This window comes from Oenanthe melanoleuca, chromosome 1A (genome assembly GCF_029582105.1).
Source record: "Oenanthe melanoleuca isolate GR-GAL-2019-014 chromosome 1A, OMel1.0, whole genome shotgun sequence".
Lineage (NCBI taxonomy): Eukaryota > Metazoa > Chordata > Aves > Passeriformes > Muscicapidae > Oenanthe > Oenanthe melanoleuca.
In genome coordinates, this window is record NC_079334.1 from 17,791,159 (window position 1) to 17,814,125 (window position 22,967).

At 36.2% G+C, this 22,967-nt stretch overlaps 1 protein-coding gene across 1 annotated transcript; it reads right to left on the minus strand.

Moving 5' to 3' along the window:
- Positions 1-1,989: 1,989 nt before the first annotated feature.
- On the minus strand, positions 1,990-22,914 carry NUP37 (nucleoporin 37). Its single transcript, XM_056510978.1, has 10 exons — positions 22,845-22,914; positions 21,154-21,371; positions 19,579-19,703; positions 18,526-18,598; positions 14,788-14,882; positions 7,202-7,292; positions 4,685-4,866; positions 3,720-3,770; positions 3,160-3,253; positions 1,990-2,345 (listed from the first exon to the last, which is right to left on the minus strand). The coding sequence occupies exons 2-10, from the start codon at positions 21,307-21,309 to the stop codon at positions 2,232-2,234; spliced, it is 981 nt and encodes a 326-aa protein (XP_056366953.1). The 5' UTR covers positions 21,310-21,371; positions 22,845-22,914; the 3' UTR covers positions 1,990-2,231.
- Between the last annotated feature and the right edge of the window lie 53 nt (positions 22,915-22,967).

Genomic DNA, 22,967 nt, shown 5'->3' on the forward strand with positions numbered 1-22,967 from the left:
TGCTTATACACTGTTACAGGTCCCAGGACACCACATTCAGCTTAGAATCAGCCCAGAACTCAAATAGCTATACAACTGAGAGACAAGTTAAACAGAAACAAAAAGCTGATCCAAAAAACTTCCAGACATGGTGTCACCTGATCCTCCACGAGGGGCTATAGTTGTTTTAATAAGGTGGTCCAATGAACAGATGAAAAGATCAGTGTGGATTAACATTTGCTTGATTTCCCATGGAGTCTTCTAAATTCATGCTTGCAAAGGGTATTCTAGTAAAGTTTTCTCTATGAAACTCATATTGCCTCAATGATTTTTCTCTACACTGATTTAAGCAATGTTCCCCCCCACCCATAATCTCAATAATCTCATTGTGCCAGAATTTGTACAAATCTTGCAAACAGTTCAGAGAATTATAATTTACTTTCCCAGTTAAATAGACTGAGAAATACAAAGGTATTTTCTACGTCTCTTAAAAAAAAAAAAAAAAAAAAGGAAAGGATAACTAAATGATGAATGGTTTGCAGTTCTCTGAAAATGGTTTGTCAAGTTTGTTTTCTAAGTACTGTTCTAAGGCACCATGAGCGGATTAACTAATTATTTTGTTCTGTACAAAAGAGCATGGAGAACATACTAAAAACATTAGCTGCTCTTTCTCATGTATTTATGTAAAATATCCATATTACTTTTTTCCAAAAAAAATATATATAATATATAAAATGAAGAGCCTTGAATTTGGCAAGATCACTCCTGGGTAAACAGTTTTAAGTAGTCCTTAAAAACAGAGTATGAAAAGCAAACATCCTGGTTTCTGAACTAACTACAGAATAAAAGAATTTCTGTCCTTTGCCCTTTTGGGTCTTAAGCAATTCTAAACCAAAAGTCTTGCTCAAGAGTGCACTTGCACATACCTGGTGCAAATTGTCCTTGTCTGTATAGGCCCTGAGTATAGTGGATATATTCTGCACAAGCAGGAGCTGTGTGAAGTTTGCTCTGAGGACAGAAAAACCCACATCTGTTTCAGTTTCACTACACACCAAAAGGATAAGAGTGCCTCAAACCAATCCTTCCTCCCAGACCCACAGATTTTTAGCTACAAGTGAATTAAACCTCCCCTGAAGGCTGCTATCCCTGGGCAGACAATGGATACAAGATAAACAGAGCACTGTTATCTTGAAACATCTGCTTTTTTTACAGTTTAGGCACACACCAGTCCACTGGAACTTAAAAGGAACTTTATATTCATTTTAGGTAAATTTTGGTGGCAGCTGGAGAGCAAAAGTTCTCAAGGATAAAGGTCTTAGGTTTCAAAAGGTGACTGTAATCTCACTTACTGATGTCCTACTTTTGAACTGGTTTTATGTGTCCCACATAAAGAGAAGCAAACAAAAGAATATTTTAAAACCTAACTACAGCTCTTAAGGATGGCTATGATGCTGTAAGGAACTGTTACACTTGCTGAAATATCCTGACATCCCTTCACTTGCAAAAGCATGCAAAAAAGATACTTAAGACTGGAGTTATCTCTGTCTTCTTCCTTTACCTCAGTTCTGGGTCTTACATGTGAAGGACAGAAAAAATATTTTTCTAGAAAGCAGAATGCCTTTGATTTTTCTGTAAAGACTGGAAGTAAAAGGCAGTAAGCAGAAAAAAAACCACTCTATGCTGTTTGACAGGCTTGAAGTAAATACCTCTGTCATCTTTAAAGAAATAAATCTGCTTCAAATTATCATTCTTATTTTTTTTACTAGTGGTACTTTTATTAGTTTATTCAAAAATTTCCAGGAACAACATTTTATGACAGTACATTACTGCATTTTTTTTCCTTATAAGATAGTCATGGTTGGGAATGTTAATATAGAGAAGTGTTCTTTCTGTAGGTACTCTGCACAATTTCAGATATTTGAGCTGTGTTAAATGAGTGAAAGTGTCAGACTGAGATGCTGGGACACAACATCTCTTTAAAAACCCCCTAAAAATTAATTTCACACCAAATACCATGTTTAAAAAGTACATTTTATTTTAACAGAAATAACTAAGAACCAGACGTATGATAATCAATTTTACAAAAGCTCTTGTACTTGCAAGTTAAAAGTCAAACACAAATGATTTATATCTTGCTTGCTTCTTTCTTCCATTGTCCAAGTGAAAACCATTGCAAAGAGTAAGTTCTTTTTCATTTTACTAGAAAAAAGGCATTATGCTGTCAAGTTTCATATTGAAGGCAAATGCTTATTTTACATTTCAGTAACCCAAAAGAAAATTTTATGGTCTCCTCCGACTGCGCATAATGGAAGAGTTCTGTGCCATGTCAAACCTGATCCTACAGCTGCAGTTCCAGTAAGAATGGGCTTTAAAAAATAGAGAAAGAAAGGTATCAATACAACTTCCCTCAGAAATGATTTCTATACTGCAAGATACCAAGTTGCAAAGACAAATAAACCACAGATTAAATATTCCTTAATAAATATAGTTAAATACAACAGAAATTCTACTGAAAAATGTGATTCTCAGCTACACAGTCCAAGTAGCTACTTACTACATTTAAGGAACATGCAGCAAAATATTCCATAATAACAAATAGTTTCAACTCTTTACATTATAACATGTATACATGTATAAACACTATGATTATAAAGGCATGATCTCAAACTTAGAAACTTCTTAAAATGAAATTACTTCTAGTTATTTCAATGTACTTGTAACTAGTATGTTTGGAGGTAATATTTTTACTGTAAGCATTACAAATATATACTGACTCCAGCAACACCAAAGTATTTCCTATTTTCATTTCATTTCATTTTCATTAATGATTTAAAATATAATTAGTTAAAACCAGAAAAATACACCACTAGGTGCTTTTAGCTTCCTTAGAACTAGAAATATTGTCAGATTTATTAAATATCAGGTTAAAGGTGTTTTTCTTTCCCTTAGAACTGACATGACAAAGCAAACTAAAACATATAGATCAAGCAGCTTTTAAGATAGAAGTTTAAGTGTGCAGCATTTTTTTTTCCCTTAGAATGAATGCCACAAACCAAAATAAAATAAAATAGGCACCCCAAGCAGCAGTTCTGAATGGTTTGGGCTAGTTTTTAATTATAGCTTTTAAGTAACATGAATCTGATCTGAGGAGAACAGATGTAACTCCAGTCAAAAATTTACCTGGGGATGTCCTAAATGATGAACCAGCAATTGAGTAGTTGTCTTCCCTGGATATCCAGTGGTTGCAAACAGATTTTCATTCACTCGGGACCACCTATGAAAAAAAATGAATACACCTATTAATGAAATGAATGGACTTTCCAAATACCCCTGTCCCACCCAAATGCTAGCAGAAGTGCACACAAAGTGGAGTTCTCTCCCTTGGGATTAACTGTGTGAAGATGTCACATATTCTACTAACAGCAGAGAAACACATTTAGTGAATTAGCTTGTAAATGATTCCCCACCCACAGCCCCATATGCACAGTGCTGTAAAACAAAAGTATCACAAGAATGCTATATATACATAATTATATATACAGATATATATATATATATATATATATAACATATATATAATATAATAAATGTGGGTCATTCATAAATTTCACAAAGTTTATAGGCCCAGTCCCCCTAAAAATTACTTAAATGAGACACAAGCAGGTTACTAGACTCACAGCTGTTTGCATACACATAGATTTAAATAGATAAACCCCACAAAACAGAGATGACATTTATACCTGAATAATCTGGCTCGATCAACATGGACAGGTCTCTTTTCCTGTGGATAACTAAAACAGACATTCAGAGTAAAAAACTGTTCTGCAAACAACTGCAGCTCATACTATAAGTACCAAAAGTACAGTGAAGGGGACACATTGTCTACTCTCTGTGAGGCAGCTGAGAAAAAACCAGAGAATTCCTGCAGCTTTAATCTCAATTTGGAGTAGGAAAAGTGAAGTAGTTGTCCAGTTTATTATGGACCAATAGTAATCTATTTATGACTGGGAATGAAATTTTAACAAGCACATACAGTGAGAGGTAAACAGTAGTGAGATGCTATCTCAGATGGACAAAAAGGCAGACAATGTTGTATTTTTAACAGAAAATATTGCTAAAGATGAAACAAAGAATTCCACAGAATGGTCTGTATCAATATTGTAATTGCTGATAATTGTTCATTTATTTAGCTTACACATGGGGCCTACACAGATACATAAGGGCTGGAGCATCTCTTACAAGGAAAGGCTGGAGGAGCTGGGCCTGTTCAGCCCTGAGAAGAGATGATTGAGGGGACCATCAATGTCCATCAGTATCTGAACAGGGGTGTCAAGGGGATGGAACCAGGCTCTGCTCCCTGCTGCAAGCAGGGATGAGAGGCAATGGGCACAAACTGATGCACTGGAAGTTCCACCTGAAGATGAGGAAGAAATTCTTTCCTCTCCAAGTGACCAGGCACTGGAACAGGTTGCCCAGAGAGGATGTGGAGTCTCCCTCACTGGAGATATTCACAATCCTGTGCCTTGTGCTTTAGGATGACCCTTCTTGAGCAGGGATGTTGGACCAGCTGACACACTGTGATCCCTTCCAGCCTGACCCATTTGTGGTTCTGTGACTGCCATGCTCTATTAGCCAAGTACCTGCATTTCCTTAGGTACTGATTTGGGAGAGAACAAAGAAACTTATCCCATAGGTATAAAAGTACCTGGAGCGAGTGATATCCCAGATCAGCCAATCACTTCCAGCAACAGCTCCAATTTTAAGAGTATTTTTTAAACACCAGTCTGCTGACATCAGTGGTATTTGTTCACACTCCAGAGAGAGAATGGCCTGCTGTGTAATCAGGTCATAGAATCGTATTGTCCCATTCTTCTCTGCCACCATCAGCTGTTAAAAGAAGTTCACAGAATGTGGTAAAGTTAGCATGTAATGGAAATTAAATTTTGAAATGCAAGCAGGGTTTCTCTGAAGTCTAAGGTATGTATCATGCAAATGTTTTCTATATGTAGATTAGCATACTCTTAAAATCTGAATGCACATACTGAAAGGAAACTGCTGTTCAATAGTTGTATGTTTTCCAAGTGCCCCCCAGGTCACGTGACCCCCCACAGCCTCACTAAATGAATACTAAATGAAGTACAGTTTGTCACTTCATACCAGAAAACTTTCTCCTGGATACTCATTAACCAATAAATAAAAACCACTTTAATCTGTACTACTGTTATACACAATGATTACATTATTTTATTTTTATATATCTATAAATACCTATATGTATAATTTTGGAGATCAAACACCACTTTGCCACCACCAAAGCAATGTGCTTTTATACAGCAAAAAAATATTATTTTAACATTCAACAGCTTCTGTTCTGAAATACAAAGAGTTCAGAGAGTACAAAGGACTGACATAGTGCTGTAAAAAAGAAATGGTTGTCAAGCACTGGAACTGGGCTGCCCAGGAAAGTGGTGGAGTCACCATCCCTGGAGGTGTTCAAAAAATGACTGTACATGGCATTTAGTGCTATGGTTTGGTTGATACGATGGTGTTCATTTAAAGGTTGGACTCAAGGATCTTAGAGGTCTTTTCCAACCAAAATGATTCCAGCCTATCATTCTAAGCCAAGTATTAATTAGTATCGCTGTAGAATCTGTAGAATTACTCTTACTGATTTTATATAACATCTCTTACTTCATCCTATAACAGTTTGCAACAGATTTTATCTAAACTTCTTCTGTTACAGTAATACACTCAAGCAGTTGTTTTTTAAGTATTGTAGAAAGACCTTCCTGATTAAATTACAGAACCATAGAAGGATTGGGTTGGAAGGGAACTTAAGAATCCTCTAGTTCCAATCCTATGCCATGGGCAGGGACACCCTTCATTAGGCCAGATAGCTCAGGGCTCCATCCAACCTGGTCTTTAATACTTCAAAGGAGTGAGCCCTCACAACTTCTTTGGGCTTCCAAAACCCAGCACCCAGACGATGAAATTAGATTTGTCTTCACGAGGAGAAATGGTTTTCAGATAGTGAGGAACAGTAAATAAGAAAGTCAGAGAAGCATTTAAAAAATACTCCAGAAATACCAATTTGTTTGGAAAAACAGAACTGTCACCAAAATTATGCTTTCCTGCAAACTAAAGGTCATGGTGCAGTAAGCATTTTGACCTGCAATAAGCTTTTCAGCAAGAACTAAGTCTATCAAGTTTCATGAGTTTTTGGAATGGGCTTTTCTTAAAAAAAACAAAACAAAACAAAACAAATCCAACAAAATATGTTATGCCTGTCTTTGATAATGGTCAAAGAAAAGACATGCTAATAATACCTCAGACTGGCATATTATTGCAATATTTTTGGGAAAATCTATTGATTTTGTTGAGCTAACAAAGTTGCCCAGTAGCAAACAGCAGCTAACGCATTACACTCTGATGCCACCTGAATCAACAGTTTTTACAGTTAACAGTTTCCTTTCTTAGTAAGGACGGATATTGATATTGGTAGAAAGCGTGAAGAGATTAGAGATCCTTATTCCCTATTGCTGTGTAAATATTTTGATATCTTACTCGACTGCTTTTCTCTGTTTTAAGTATGTGTTTTTGTGCTAACCTGAACAACCATTTGTAGCTGCTTAAGGCAATTATTGGTAAGCACAGTAGGAATAATAAATCTAAGACTGCAGGGACTAGGCCATTAATAAAGCTGGATATTTGGGTACATACCAGCTGATTAATCCTCCCCAGTACAATAACGAGATAAGTTTAAAATTGTCTATTGATTAGATTTTTCAGAACATATTTCATACACTTCAAGCAAGAATAACAACAAAAAAGTCCCTTGCTAACTTCAAGCAGATACTTTTCAAAGCTTGGCAAGTTCTATAAAGAGTCTGTATTATTGGTGAACCGTGTTACCACATCTGAGAAAAACTTGAGCTCTTCTCTGGTAACTGTCAGTTAATATGCAATCAGCAGAATAGCTAACAATAACTGATGTACATAATAAACAAGGAATATTTCTGATGGGAGGAGTAAGGGACCAAGGGTAAAATGACAGGAATGGCAATGAGAATTCATTTTTTAGCAGATCCAGCTAATATCCAGTTACAATGTAAACTAGGTCCCCAAACTTCAATGTGACTACAGCATCAAAGATTCATACTTTAGGTGTGTCCCCCCTCCCATTATTTTAAAGGTGATAAGGCAAAAAGCTGAAAACCACAACCTTAAAAGCCTCCTCAGGATGCCAGCAAACACTCATTCCAGGAGAACGTAAAACAAAATGGGCCTTCTCATTTCCTTCCAAGTCCCAGACCCTGGGGAGAAAAGAAAGAAAAAAACCAGTAAAGTACTAAACTATTGCCATTTGACTGCAAATACATTAACTTTCAGTGCCTCAATATGTTCACAGAGGAAGTGACCAAATGAAATGGTGTTCATGCTGTATCATTTGAAGGTCAGTGAAAGTGGCCAGTGCTGCAGGTATTTTAAGTTTGATGAGCTAGGCATAGGCTCTATTTAATTATTCAAATAATTTGACATTTTAGTTATCTAGACATAAAATCTCAGTGAGATGTTCTGATTTTTTCATAAGTCAACACTACAGCCTTTGTACTATACTATAAATAACAGTGAGGCAGTACAAAGCAGGAAAGTCACTGTTGGTCCGGTTGATTCAAGGAACCTAAAGTGAGGTACCAAACAACTTAAATCATCCATGTTGCCATGTAAAGGGCAAGACCCTTTATTAAAGTATTTTGTCTGCCTAATATAAGAGTTTCCAGAGTTTCCTGGTAAGACAAGATTGAGTAATGGAAATACAAGAAACCAGAAAGGAAGCTAAAGCAAACAGAAGGATCTATAGCAGAGGTAACACTAGCCAACAAAGGGTCTTGGAGAGATTTCAACAGATAAATCACATGTGCCAGTTTAACCTTTGCCTTTAGAAACATCTACAGCACATATCTGGCAGCTATAAAAAATTTAAATTATCAATAGTATTTGGTCAATATGGATTGACAGGAAAGTGCATGCTGTAACACCAAAACTAGGTTAGGTGATGGGTGAGTTTTCCTTGGATGTGTTCAATATGAGTGGATATGACCCATTGAGCTACTTTGTTCCTAAAATGCTACAAAACCAAAGCTGAGCCTATTTTACCTCACAGCCACTGCTCATCTCCTTCTTTTCCTACAGAATCAATAGCTCAGTTACAAGACAAAGACATCACAGTTGTGAACATCAGTCTGAACCACAAAGCTACATATTATTTATATACATTTGGATACTGAAACATACACATATATCCTTCCGCTCTGACATGCAAAACTTGAGAAACAGCCAGTTTTTAAAGAAGTGTTTTAGTGCCCAGTCTTTTGAGCTAGATGAGTGGCTACGTACTATTATTGTTTATTTTAGAGGATTTTTGCTGACTTCCTCCAGACTTTTTCAGTTTATATCTCACCAGGGTGCTTAGAGCCTTATATTTAAGAGATTTAAAAAAACTCTTAACTAATACATCATAAGTCTAGACAAAATCTATGGGAATAAAGTAAATATATTTAATGAACAATGTTGTTTTCTTATGCCAAACCACAATAGATCAAATATTTGTTCTCCCTGTAGAAAACACAGGGTCTCTAATCTTGAAGAATCAGTGTCCTTACTAAAAAAAGTCAAAACAAAAACCTGACAAGTGTTTAAAAAATGAAATATCTACTTGATTAGGTAATTTAGAAACATACAATACTTTCTTCTACTGCCAAAATTTTTGCCTTGTAGATTTGTCCAAGTCAAATCAACACTTCCCATGTGTATTTACTGTGCAGGGAGAAAATTATGATAAAACAGAAGATGGTGAATCATTTTGGCAAAAGGAATATGCCATTATGTTTCCTTTCCTGAAGTAAGTGATGTTATTAGGTGTTGAGACAGAAATTTATGCTTTTTACCTCCATAACTTTGTTATTTATAAAGTTACCAAATTTGTACTTTTACTTTGTAAGAATGGCAGGACTATTAGTAACAAACGGTATGAGGAGAAGAAGGGATAAAAGCCTCTTGTGTATTTTCTTTATTGATACCAAAGATGATATAATTTAGTTTTGGGGGAAAAAATCCCCAAAACCCCCAAAACACAAACCAGGCAATACATATCAAGATAGATCCTTGTCTGGATGCATTATGTCTATAGAATTACATATGCATTTTCAATATTTCTGTGTGAAAAACCCAAGTAAAAAATGTGCAAACCCCAAAAATTTAGCCAAACTGATTTTCAGTTAATAAATTACTCAGTAATCATAAGCAAATCAGCTACAGATGCTGCCCCCCCATTTTGTCCACATTCCTATCATGCAAATAAATCCAAAAAGACAGGATTTTCTATTCAAAGCTCTTGAAACTTTACTAACACTCCTATGATTTTATACCAAAGTAAAACACTGTCTATTTTTCTCCAAATATCCTTATCTTTTGTAACCCTGCAATGTGTCACTCTCTTACTTCTCCTTGTTTTCTAACCAACCATCGTGGTGTAGACTTGTCACTGAGCTTGTGGTATTTTTTTCTGATATTTAAAAAAAAAAATCCACAAAGATTTTATTGGAGGAAAGTTTGAATAAACACAGTTGAAATAAGGTTTGATTAATGTATAGTCTCAAAAATAACATGCAATCTTCTCAGTAAAATAATTATTTTTAAGTAACTAAAACTGAGAAATTATTTACTGTAGTACTCAGAAAACTTAAACCAACTCAAATAGAGATAGCTGCAAATGCTGTTAAAGGAAATTCTTGAGATACTAGTACCTTTCTCTTGTCACTCAAATCCTGTAACTAACAAACAAATGAAAACTGCAGTTATCTCATAGCTTGAAGATATTCAAATTCCATTGTATCAACTGTATTATATCTTGCATGCATGAATATGAATGCATATGTGCAGGAATCTCATCTTACTGTGGACTTTTATTACAGCAGGAAAAGTACCTCATTAGAACTCAGAAAGCCTGTGGCAATGGAGATGATCCTTATTTTATCTTCTAATTTTCTGAATTATGAATAATGCTAACTGGACAAAAATAATCATTTGCAATATTAAAAGAACAAAACCAGACTGCAGTCTTCAGGCATTTCTCAAATCCCCAGAAGATGGAAGTAAAAATGGAAATCCTTCCAACAAAAGATTTCTAACAATTTTAGTGAGTGGGTAGCGGCTAGAAGAAACCTTGACATCTGATTCCCAACCATAAAGCATGATGAACTATACTTGATCAATTTCCCAAAGATTACTCCTGTCCAACATGGTTTTGTTAGGGTTTTTTTAATATCTAACTTCAATACATTTCTTTATATCTCCATCAGACATATTCCATGTGCAAGGAAAATCCTGTCACTCTTGAAAAGCCTAGAGGACAATGGAGAAAGATAAGATTCCTGTTCCTGAGTTCACACAAAGGCAGAGTGAAGTTGTTCCTCACACAGCCCAAGGAGTGAGAAGATTTCAGAAAAGGAATATGAAAGTGCAGAGATTAGGAAGTACTAAGGTCTTCTGCTAACTCTGTATAGATTTGGCTATCACAGATTTGGAAGGTACTAGGCAGGACACAAAAGGCTGAAGTGGAACTGTAGAAATTCCTCTGCCTGGTCAGAAGAAGGTGAAGGTGTAATATTCAAGATAATTTCTAGTAATGTATTTTATTTTACTGACAAAGAATTTAAGTTTTTTTGAAGTCTTTTCACAGAGGAAATGTACAAATATTCCTTCAGAAAGCTGACCCATGTTCACTATTTTCTTTTGGTGATCAAACAAAATGTCATTGTACCTAAAGAATTGATCAATTAGAGTATTTCAGATTTGGCATTAAAAATCATGTTATCTCTAGCTTCTTGTAATATCTACTTGAATATGCCAGCATTGGTCTATTTTTCACTGCTAACTGTGGGCTGCAATTATACCCTGCAGTGTTGGTAGAGGCAGGGGATGCAGTGCAGTACCTCCCCTTCACTAATACACATTTCAGGCCATGCACACAGAACTAAGTCCAAGAAATAAACATTTCTACTACTGCCACTGAAATACCTTTAAAGTTATCTAATGCAAAACCAGAGACCATGCAGTATTTTTGGAAAACAAAGTGAAGCTTCAGTTCTGTCCTTTCATTTCCTTTAAATGGTTGTTAAAAGCTATCAGCTTATTGTTCCCAACATAGATATAAAACTAAATGCTTCTGTGGTATGACTGCTACTGAAAAACTCTACCAATTCTGCTGACGGCTTTCTAAAATATAAAACTTCTAAACAAATCTAATGCAATGATTTCTATTTAAAAACAATTTATAGGCTAGACTACATTCTAGAGCTGTGTGACTCAACATAAGCCATAATGTGTCACAAAGGAAATTACTCCATCATCCTCATATTTTGAAGACTTCCTAACTAAAGGTTTATTAAGACCAGACTGAAATAATGTTCCAAACATTTGATCCAGAAGGCTTTTATTTTGCTTTTCTTTTTAAGCTGACAGGAGACCATAAGTTAGTTCTTGCACTGTCCAACACCAGTTGGTTAGTACTTGCATTGTGGCTGTACAATGTAACAGAATTGTTTAAGATTACATGTGGGGCACATGGGACAAAACTGGATACAAAAAGTGTGCAAATTCAAAGACTGGACTCTGAAAAAGACTCAAGTCTTTTTTATTTTCATAAATTATAGTGCACAACTAGCTTGATAAAACATAACCAGCATACCTCAGAAAGAACAAATATTTTGGTATGACATTTCTTATATGAAGGGACACTGGAAAATCCAATAATACAAACAGATGAAGAAAGAACAACATGAAACAAGACAACTTTTATAAAACTTTTGACAGAAAGCCATACCTGACTGTACTAGGAATGGGAAGATGTAAATAGAATATGGTTTTGGAGGTAGAAATAAGTGATAATGACTAGATGAAGACTGAAATATTTATTGAATAAACAAGGTAAGATTCAAGTGCAATGTGTGTTGGCAATACATTAGAAAATAAACAGGAGTTACCATTAGCTTTCCTTCATATTGTCTGGAGAAAAATACACTAAAATATACTAAATAACTAAAGCATGAGAGTACCATGTAAAAAACCACTAGATATAAGCCCTCCTAAAACCAGATGAAACACTAGAATATATTCCAAGACTCTAGTTAATTTAGCTTTCAGTGATATCAAACCTTTCCCCCTAATCCCTGTTTAGGGAGCAAAACTGTCTTCTTATGGACTGGCATTTGTTTTACGTGCAACAGAGGAAGATGAACTTCAGTGACTGATAAATTCACAAAGTCCTCTATGTGATGTGAGCCACAGCCTAAGGAAATGAACAGAACTCCAAAAGGAATCAAAGGGTCTTACACTGTCAGTAACCTTTCAGTTCCACATGAGGAGGGAGTATGAGATGATTATCAATTAGATTGAATTAAACTTTTGACAGTCAAGAGGTTCATTTTTAGCATGGATATGAGATTAGTGACTCTTGACAGGATGGTTTTTTATATTAAGTAATTCCAGAAACATCAGATAGTGTCTATAACCACCAACAGCGGAGGGGGTCAGTTGAACTTATGGTGTTTTCCAAACATTTCCCACCATTTTTGGCTTTATTAAGTATCAGAACAAAATGATTTGTGCATCTGAATCTGTGCAGACTCCTAGACTGTGTTTCCAAATCATAATGAAAAATCCAGTAGTAATTTTTTGTTTTGAAGAGTGGTGCACAGGGAGTCGTACACACACAGATCTCATTAACAAAGTGGGACACACACATTCCTACACTTAATGCAAATGTTCAAAGAAGTGTATAATGACTTACTATTTCAAGGAATTAAATGAAATGAAGTATTCCTTAAAGCTATCATAACACAGATGACCACTGTAATTATTTTTATGCAAGAGCATTTTTAGTTCTACTTTTCCAGTTCTACTTCACAGCTGCAAAAAAGTTTATGAGATCAAGGCAAATAAAGACCACATGAAAGAAATAACATTTCCTGAGTGACACAGCAGCAATTTATAGGTAAGAACATTGGATATAGCCAGTATCCAACTTACAGTCTGTCCTCCAACCAAAATGACTGAACCCCTCTCTGAGATGTTACAGTTGCAGCAGCTCATGGCAAGACTATTTAGTGGATGAAAACTCAAAGTCTCACTTCCTTAGAGGTCTCTGATGAACTTAAACCTACACTTAAACCTACTCTTGAGTGAAAACCAGGGAAGACCTAACCATCCTTGTATACATTCAGTACATACTGAAAAGTTGTTTTAAAATTTTATTAAGACTTAAAAGTGGAACTCAAGATTTGTACTAACTGTTCTAGAACTTTATTCCACAGGCATTAGCAAATTTTGTATCCTAAGAACAATTTCAGGATAGAAATTCAGTACAGACAGAAGAATTATTCCTCTTCTTACATTACTACTGAAGCAAATTACAGAGTAAGTAAAGAATGATTTTGGTAAGTCCCAAGGAATGCATTTTCCATTAGTTTTGAAAGTGTAACCTTTAAATTCAATAGAAAAAGTTTTCATGCCCCACATGCATGAATGGAAAAAATAAGAACTCAAGTAGCCAAAAAAATTCCTACTTATTTCCCATGGATTTTAACCAAAGACTTTATGGTTTATGGCATAAAATGTCCTTCACAGTTACTAAGCTGAAATCTTGTTAGTATATATTAATTACATGAATTTTATTTCCTTTCAAATTAGTATCAATTAGACAACTGATTTTAAAAGAGTTTTCTTTCATCCCAGGAAAGCTGAGCATTTCATAAAATAAACAGGAAAAGGCCACAGAGTCAAACAGTTTTTTGCTGAATAAGCCAAATAGGAGTTTAGATTTAACAACGAAATCACGGATAGGAAAAAAATCAGAAGATACAGGTAAGTCATACATTTCTACTATTCATTCCTAATGACTGTTGGAAGCAATGACTAGACATCTCTAGAAAAACTGCCTGCTCATCAGAGTAAAGAAAGTCAAAGATGATGCTTTTCCAACTCTCTTGCTGCTCTTCTGTGATGACCTGAAAAGCCTGCATAGCTGCCCTCCTGATCTCTCCAACTGCACTGGAGGGGTAAGAAGAGCAGCTCAATAGATACATGCACACTACTCAAGGTGGAAGATGGTTGACCTTTTGACAAACTCCTGCATCAAAAAGCTTGACTCAGCATGCTTCAAAGCATTAAACCATGCTTCCCTTCTACTTCCTGTTATAAATATACAAACACCTGGGTTTGAAGCAGCTGTAATCACAGCATTTTGAGCTTCCAGTACCAATGTATTAGGATGGTGCTGTCTTCAGGCTATGTCACCCCATCCCCTGGTAAGGTTAATACATTTTGGTAAATGGACAAGTTCAATACCCACCTGATGACAGAATACATAAAAAGGGTCTGTGTAATTCAGTGCTGAGCCATGCATGTCTGCTGTCTCCTATTCTCATTTTATTCCTATCCCAGAAGGGAAAAAATAGTGTATGCAAATCCAAGACAACAGTTTCCTTCATTTTGAATCTAGCTGGTTCAAAATATTGCTTTGAAAAAAAAATAACCCACAAGTCACAACAAAAAGCCAGTCCACAACCTAAGTTAACAAAAATAGTCCATTTCTTGTCCTGTTAGTGGACTAGTCTTGTTACAGGGCCATGAAGGCACACTAAAAATAAAAATATAAATGCTTATTTATTTAAGTGGGCATATAAAACATTCACAGAATGAAAAAGTAAAATAATAGTTTTTGAATAGTATTTTGAAGAAAATGCATACCTGCATGTGTGATCATCACTTACACTTGCAATTTCTTGACCTTCGTTGGGAGCAAAGACCAGATCATTAATGTAATCTGAGTGGCCATCAAATGTCTGCCAACCAGAAAAGAGAAATACCTTAGAGCTGACTGTTCCACCAATGTACTTAACAGACCTGCTAATGGAAAGATGTGTGTTAAGATAAAACTATCATTTTAACAGAAGGTAAAGAAAGTTTTAATCAGTAACTGAATTTCTTTAAAATAGCTAATCCATGTGTAGATTCACACTGCAGGTGAAAAGACCCCCCCTCTCCACTACTCCTTGTAGTTAGCACAGAGGTCAGTTTGATGCTTTTGCTTGACAGAGATAGTGAATCACACCACAGCTTTTTATCATTTTTTCAATCACTAAATTTTGAAAGTAGAAGATAGTAAATCTCAGAAAGGAAGAGGAGAATCACCAGACAATGAATGCGTGATCTACTCACATTAAACAACTCTGATTACTGGTAAGTAACTTTGATCTCAGTATTTCTCATAAAATACATCTATGGCATTTTTGAAAGAAATCTCACAAAATTTTAAGTCAGGTAAATTTCCATGTGTAGATGTATCTGTGACTGTTCCACCCTCTTCTATTCAGTTCCACTGATTAAATCTCAAGGCACAGCTGCTTTTGTTTTGCCCAGCAAGGTATCATAAAAATGAGACAAAAATATCCTCTCGATAACAGCATGAGACCGAGAGATTGCAGAGGAAAACAAGGTCAAATGAAAACAAGTTCCACAGTTTTCTGAAAGAAAAACACACCTTTAAGTGCAGCTATTCTGAGGAATAAATACAGAACTGATAAAAAAATAAACAAACTCACACGCATAAGAACTAAATCCTCCTCTCTAGAAGTTTTAAGAATGTCTCATCAATTCAATACAGAAACATTTTAAGCAGCCAACTTATTTTTTCCAGTAAGTCATTATTTTATTAAAACCTAATGGATTATACTAGAACTAATAGGCCCTAAGATGATGCTAAACTATTTAGACAGAATGCCAAGTCTTTTGACAATTTTCTGCATTCTGAATTCAAATATCCTGCCTATTTTACTTCTACAGCTCTGATGAAATATGCTTTTTATTAAGCAAAATTTGAAGCAGGACAAGGAAGCCATAATTCATTTCCAAATAAAAACCTCAAAAGAAGAAAAAGGTTTCATGAAGACCCATCAGTCATATTTTACCTTTTGTTGTTTTTTTTCTGGGTTAGATCCAACCCATAAATTTTGGATTAGTTGTGTCGACAAAGTAATGGAAAACTCAAGTGTGCTTCAAGTTCCTTGTTGATAATTACATCAAGACAGTTTTTCCATGGGGAAAACAGAGTAAGATTACTCTGTCTATCCCTCCAGAAGCAACACGTACTAATTGTTTACTATAAAAGACAAAATGTTCAGAGATTACATTCTGAATGTAGTCACATACTTCCTTCAGCTTTGTTTCCATGTTCTGGACCTCTCCTGAAGATCCCATGTGTCAAGTATGCACTGTATAATGGATCAAAATTTTCCATGTGTTCATCGTGAGTTCAACCTCAGGTTTATGAAATAGGTTTTCTGAGGTACCAGTGAACTGTTAGTAAGAAGCCACTGTATCAAACTTTATTGAAAGCCAGATCAGCATAGCTCACCCAGAATTTGTGAACATCTGGGATTTTGCATGTGCTTTAAATCAAAGTCAGGTGTTACTTTTATTGACAAGAAATCTAGAGTACAATGATTGTCCAGATATAAGAAATTAAGATGATTGCCAGAAAGGGTTTTCCACACTTTATAACAAAAAACCCCATAAGAGAGTCTCAAAGAGAACTTTTACTCACATAAACACACTAGTCCACATTCTTTCTTTTTGTTAAAGAGTTACTCACTAATTTATAGTATTATATATATTATATATATATATATATATATGTGTGTGTGTGTGTGTATTATATAGTATTTTTAGCTGTTTTCTGATTAGTTTAACATTAGACCAAGCCTGACCCAGTAACAATATGTATTTTCACTTTTTCCTCAGCCAGAGTACATCCTTAATAAAGTTCTTGGACAGCTAATTTCAGTGGTGCAGCTGCCATAAACAAAGCTAATAGCTTTACTGTTAAATTCAGGCCAACACATCTCATTTGTGTTGTATATGCATTAAACAATCATAGAATCATTAAGGCTGGAAAAGCCTCTGAGATCATTGAGTCCAAACACTAATTTAACAGTGCCAGGCCCGTCCCTAAGCACCACATCTGTAAGGTTTTTGAACACAGTGATCACACTACTTCCCTGGGCAGCCTGTTCCAGTGCTAGACCACCCTTTTAGAGAAGAATTTTTTCCTAATATGCAATCTGAATCTCTTGTGGCACAACTTGAGGCCATTTCCTCTTGTCCTATCACTTGTTGGCTGGAAGACTGACCCCCACCTGGCTACAGCCTTCTTTCAGGTGGTTGTAGAGAGCACTACTGTCCCTCCCGAGCCTTCTTTTCTCCAGGCTGAACCACCCCAGTTATCTCAGCTGCTCCTCACAGGACTCTTGCTCCAGACCCCTCACCAGCTTCACTGCCTTCTCTGGACATGCTCCAGCACCTCCGTGCCTTCCTTGTCCTGAGTAGCACAAAACTGAACAGAGGATTCAAGGTGCCAAGAACAGAAGAAAAAACACTTCCTTACTCCTGCTGACCACACTATTTCTTGTGGCCTTACTAACCCTACATAAATTTAAGAATTAGAACTTAGATGTTGAATTTAACTTGCTAGAGTCTGTAGTACCAAATTTATCTCACTGTTTCGTTATTTCAACTTATTATCAATCCATTAGCTAATGTTAGAGAAACTTTACATACTAAAAGTTGAAAGATTTAACTCGCAGCTTAACATTAAAGCCTGTGGTCTGAAATTCACAAAACCAGCAGATATTACATAAATAGATAACTTTAATATGGAATGACAGACATCAACTCATAAGCAAAGAGCATAAAGAACTTTTAGAACTATTTTGTCAGAAATCCCACCAAGCTAACTATGTCAGTTATCCCACTGCTCAGTAGCAAAATCATATAAGACAACCAACACTGAAAGAAGGAAATAAAAATATGTGCATGTACGAAGTAACACAAAAAGCTTTTTCTTTCAAGGCATTTAGTAGCATCCACCTCTACTTCTTATGCTCTGCCTTCACTCTATTATCAATATGGCCATATAAGTGACTTCCACAATTCACTTCATTTCTGTATGACAAATCTCATTGTCTTACCAATACAAATTAACACACCAAAACTAAAAGTCTATTTTTTTCTTCTTTATATCCAATAAGCCACTCTCATCAAAAGACACATTATCATATTCTAAAGCAGTAAAAGCCAAGGGAGACTCCCCTTCAAATTTTTTTTATTAATTAGCTTTGCTTATTGTTAGCTAAGATTGAGATCTTAGCCAAAAAAACCTTCAAACTGGATAGCAAAAATATCTAATTAACAGTAGTACTTGGACTGGGACGTTGTTTGAAAGGAAGAATTTTGAAGGAAATCAGAAGATCATGCAGGTGATAATTACAGTTATTCCCACTTGAAAGACAGAAAGGTATTTACAATACAGTGATTATCCCTAGAGATGATGGATCTAGGATCTGCCACAAATGAAGCAGCAAAGTAGTTAAAGATTAGACTTCACTAAAAAGTAAATAATCTTTTTAAAATCACATTAGCTGCCCTTACCTTATATTCATTCTTGTCCTGTAAGTCAGAAGTAAAGAATCGTAACTTCCTATCAGAAGCTGCAGTACAAAACCTAAACTCAACAGACAAAAAAAACCAAAACCCTTCAGTCAATCAATATTGCAATAGTTGACTTTTTATCAGTTTTCCTTCATTTTAATAATGAAAAGTGAGATGCAATGTGTGAAAAAATCACATTTTGAAAAAAACCCAAAAGAATCTATCTTTTCTGCTTTGGCAACAAGCAGAGTTATAACTGGAGCTTATGTGTAAAACAGTGTGCATCAAGTGCCAAGAATACTTATTCACAGAAAGAAATGCAAGACATTTTACAAAGCTAAACCTGGATCAATTACCAATTACCTGAACTACCTCCCAAAAATGCTGCTGCAACTTTCATTGGAAGAAGTTTGGTAGGGCACAAAAAACTATCCTCATTATCAGTGTTTTGAAATACTGAAATATAAAATTCATAAACCAATTTCTATTCAACATATTTTAACCAAAAAGACTGTAGGAAAATGGAGCAGAAAGTAACTATGATAATTTTGAAGAATCAAGCAAACTACTGAGTACATTTTAATTCAGAAGTTCACATTTAACAGCTAATTATCTTTCTAGATTTTCTAGATTTACACCTCAATGGCTCTCACAAATAGTATCTAACCTACATTGAAACAGAACACACATATTATGCCAATAGCTTTATAAAGGAGGCCATTCAAATGTCTCATATTTACTAAACTCTTAAAAGAAATGCTTCTTCACAGATGCACAAAAAGAAATTATGTCTGAGGTCCATAAAAATAATGAAAAAAATATTATTTACTACTTATTCACTGGGGACAGAGTCAAGGGGCACAAGAAGTAGGGCAACAAACAAGCAAATGAACAAAAAAACCTGTAAGGATAAAAATATTTGACTGAAAAATTCAGAGACTTCATCAGTGATTTCTAAGGAGTTAGATTTCACTCATAAGCTTTGAATAGTTCAATACTAAGGACTTGGGGAAAACAGGTAAGAGACAAGGATTCATTGTAGTTGTTGAGTACCTTATCTGGGGAGGTATAGCATCAAGTCTAGTTTCAGGACTCCATGCTATGGCATCAACTCTGATTCCATGGTGAAACGTTCTTAGTGTCTTATATTGCATGCCTTCCACTTCTGCATCCTCCTCCTATAGAAATATTGCAGTTAGCTGGTTCAGAACAAGGTCTTGGTGACTTCTAACAAATCAGATTGCTACAAAATGATAAGGCTTTCAAAATTGCACATATTGGGATCTTTTCAGATCAAAACACCTTCAAAGTGAAAACCTGGAACATACAGAAAGCAATAATTTGAAATATTTAAGTACTTAGAAAAACATTAAATGATTGCAGTCTCAAGCCAGAAGCAAATGAAGAGCAGAAAAATCAGAACTGAGCTATGAAGATGCTGAGCTCATTCTCTGTACAAGTAGTATCTTCAAAAATACAACTAAAGCCACTTAAAACAGCATGGCAATTTAGCACACACTGCAGTGAGAAGAAGCAATGGGAACAAAAGCAAACATATAATTTTAGGCTGTCTTCTCTCTGAGTTGTTTTTACACCATGGAAAAATACTGCCACTTCCAGAGCATTGCTCTTCAAACAGCAGGAGATGAAAAGGTGCCTTCTGTCATCTAAACCTAATTATAAGCTTGCTTATTCTTACCACTGGTAAGAACACCAGATAACAGGAAAAATAAAATGAGAGTTGGGATTATGGACTCCATCCGTAAGTTGACCTCTAAAAAGCTTTTAAAAGTTTTCAGAACATCCAATGGAGCACCTCAAAGGATATTCCTACATCATTTTCTCTATGTCACAGTTCTGCTTTCAGGTAAAGAACCTCTCATAAATTACATAAATTAGAGGCCAAGCAGAACTCAGCTGAGGCTGCACGAAATTACCCACAGTTTTTCAATGCTTCCCAACAGGAACAAAGAATAACATTTTCCTCTCCTACTCAAAAATACTCATTGACTCCACATGTGGAAGGGAAGGGAGGATAGAAAATTATAGAAAATACACCTTGTGCCAGTGGTTGTCAAAATTTTAATTACTTCCTTTTTAAAGCCTACACCAGAAACAAGGTAGAGAGCAACACAAATGTCAGTATGTTTTTGTGGTTAGCACTAGGTGCTCTTCAGAAAATTTCCAACAGTAAGACCATGAGGAACAACAATAATAATAATAAAAGTATCAGCTATGTAATTATTAATAATAGATGAATTACAAAAATAATGTATAATAAAGAAGCAAGATGAAGGAAAAAAGCTTAGAAATTCCAAGCAATTGTCTCCAATTGATTGTCAAACATCTAGGCAAAAAATCCCATCTAATGAAAAACATTTTATCCAGTATATAAATATACAATACTCAGTATTATGCATTTTAAAATTTTTCAAATATAACTCTAAATAACTTCAAGGTGAGAAATTTTACTGTTTCCAGCAGTGTGAGGGAGATCCACTAAAGCAATTGTGAGGAAAAAAAACTAGGTAAGTATTTCTACAATTCATCCCTAAAAAGAAATACCCATAGAATTAGCACAGATATATCAGTGTGTATTTTACAAAAACAACAGTAACACAGACTAACCTGAAATCTGCAAGTCCCAACAACCACATAATTGTTGCCACCATAAGCAATGAGGGAACATGAATCTCCACTGTCAAACGGATTGAATTTTACCACGTGCACATAATCCTCACAATCCACAGTGTAAGAAATGTTTCTAGTAGAATCTTGCTTCATTTTCAGTGAATTAAGTCAAGGTAACACAAGTGATGTCTTCTTCAGGACAAAAATCTACATTCCTACACAAAAATTTTAAAAAACATAGATGACTCATTTGCATTAATAAAAAATATAAAGTATTTGTGGTAGAGCAAATCAAAATGTCCTATAACATGTCCACGAACACAAAAGCTACACTTAAGCTTATTAGATGTAGCCTGTTTGTTTCATCAATCAAAATATTTACTAAACATACATTCAAGACTGTCTTACACACCTCGGCAACAACTGCAGATTTTGTGCTACCCTTGGCAACCCAACACCAGTACAAAAAATCAAGTAACTGCACACAGCAGAAGAGTCCCACACAGCATTTTAACATGTTTAATAGAACGACAAGAAACAATACATCACTACCTTCAAATTCTCTTTACTTGTCTACCTCTTTACAGACTGTCTAACTAAAAACCAAGTTAACCAAGGTGCATTCAAACAGTTTTCATGACAATCACCAATCATGGTTTCTGTGCTAGAATACAAGAGGCTAAGATACACAATTGATTTCAGAATCAATTCCTTTTAGTCCCAGTACAAATTTGACATTAGTTTATGTCATTTTGGGGAATAAGACCTTTAACTACACATCACGTGGAAAACCAGCTTGAAATCTCAGACCTTTGACAGATTTTGGCGTATAAAGGTTACGAAGGTTTCAGCATCCAAGACTGAATGTTTTGCTTGGAGCCAGTCAGGTTTGGCATCACTCAAACACAGAGAGGCTCTCCATAGCTGTGTGTTTTTATTGATTTACCATAATTTACCATTTACCATAATTTACCATAAATACACTTGCACAACTTTGCTCCTAAAGCCAAATGCAAATTTTAACTCTATCAAAAGTTTTCTTCCTCCATGAACACAAGTCATCATAGAATCTTAGAATGTTAAAGAGTTGGAATGGACCTTTAAGCTCATGTAGTCGCAAACCCTGCTGCCATGGGCAGGGATATCTCCCGCTAGACTAGGCTGTCAATGCCTCACCCAGCCTGGCCTTGAATACTGCCAGGGATGTGGCATCCACATCCTCCCCGGGCAACCTGTTCCAGTGGCTAACCAGCTCACCGTAAGGAATTTCTTCCTCACATGTAACTAGAGCTTCCCCTCCTTCAGTTTGTACCCATCGCTTCTCGTCCTACACTACAGATCCTGACAAAGTCCCTCCGGATTCCCTGCAGTGCCACTTGAGATGCTGGAAGGCGCTATGAGCTCTCCACGCGGGATTCACTTCTCCAGGCTGAACAAGCCCAACTTTCTCCGCCTGAATTACTGGTTACCAGACCGGCTTGAAAACAACAGGAGTATTATTACTTTCATTTCTTTAGGAAACGCGATTAGGGCAACCGAGCCGCGTGGGTACGCGTTACCTCCCCCCATCCACGCGCATCCTTTGCCCTCCTACTCTCTCTTTTCCCCTTCCAGACCCAGCTGCTGCCCCAGCCAGGCTGCCCCAGTTCCTCGGGTCGGGGGCGGCCCAGGCCCCGCTCCACACGCACCTCCGCGGCTCCCGCAGCGGCCCCGGCTCCCGCCCCGCGGTTCCCCAGCAGCGCCCGCCCCCGGGCGGCAGCGGCGGCGCGGCTGCTTCCGGGGCAGCGGCCCCGCGCCCATTGGGCGGCGCG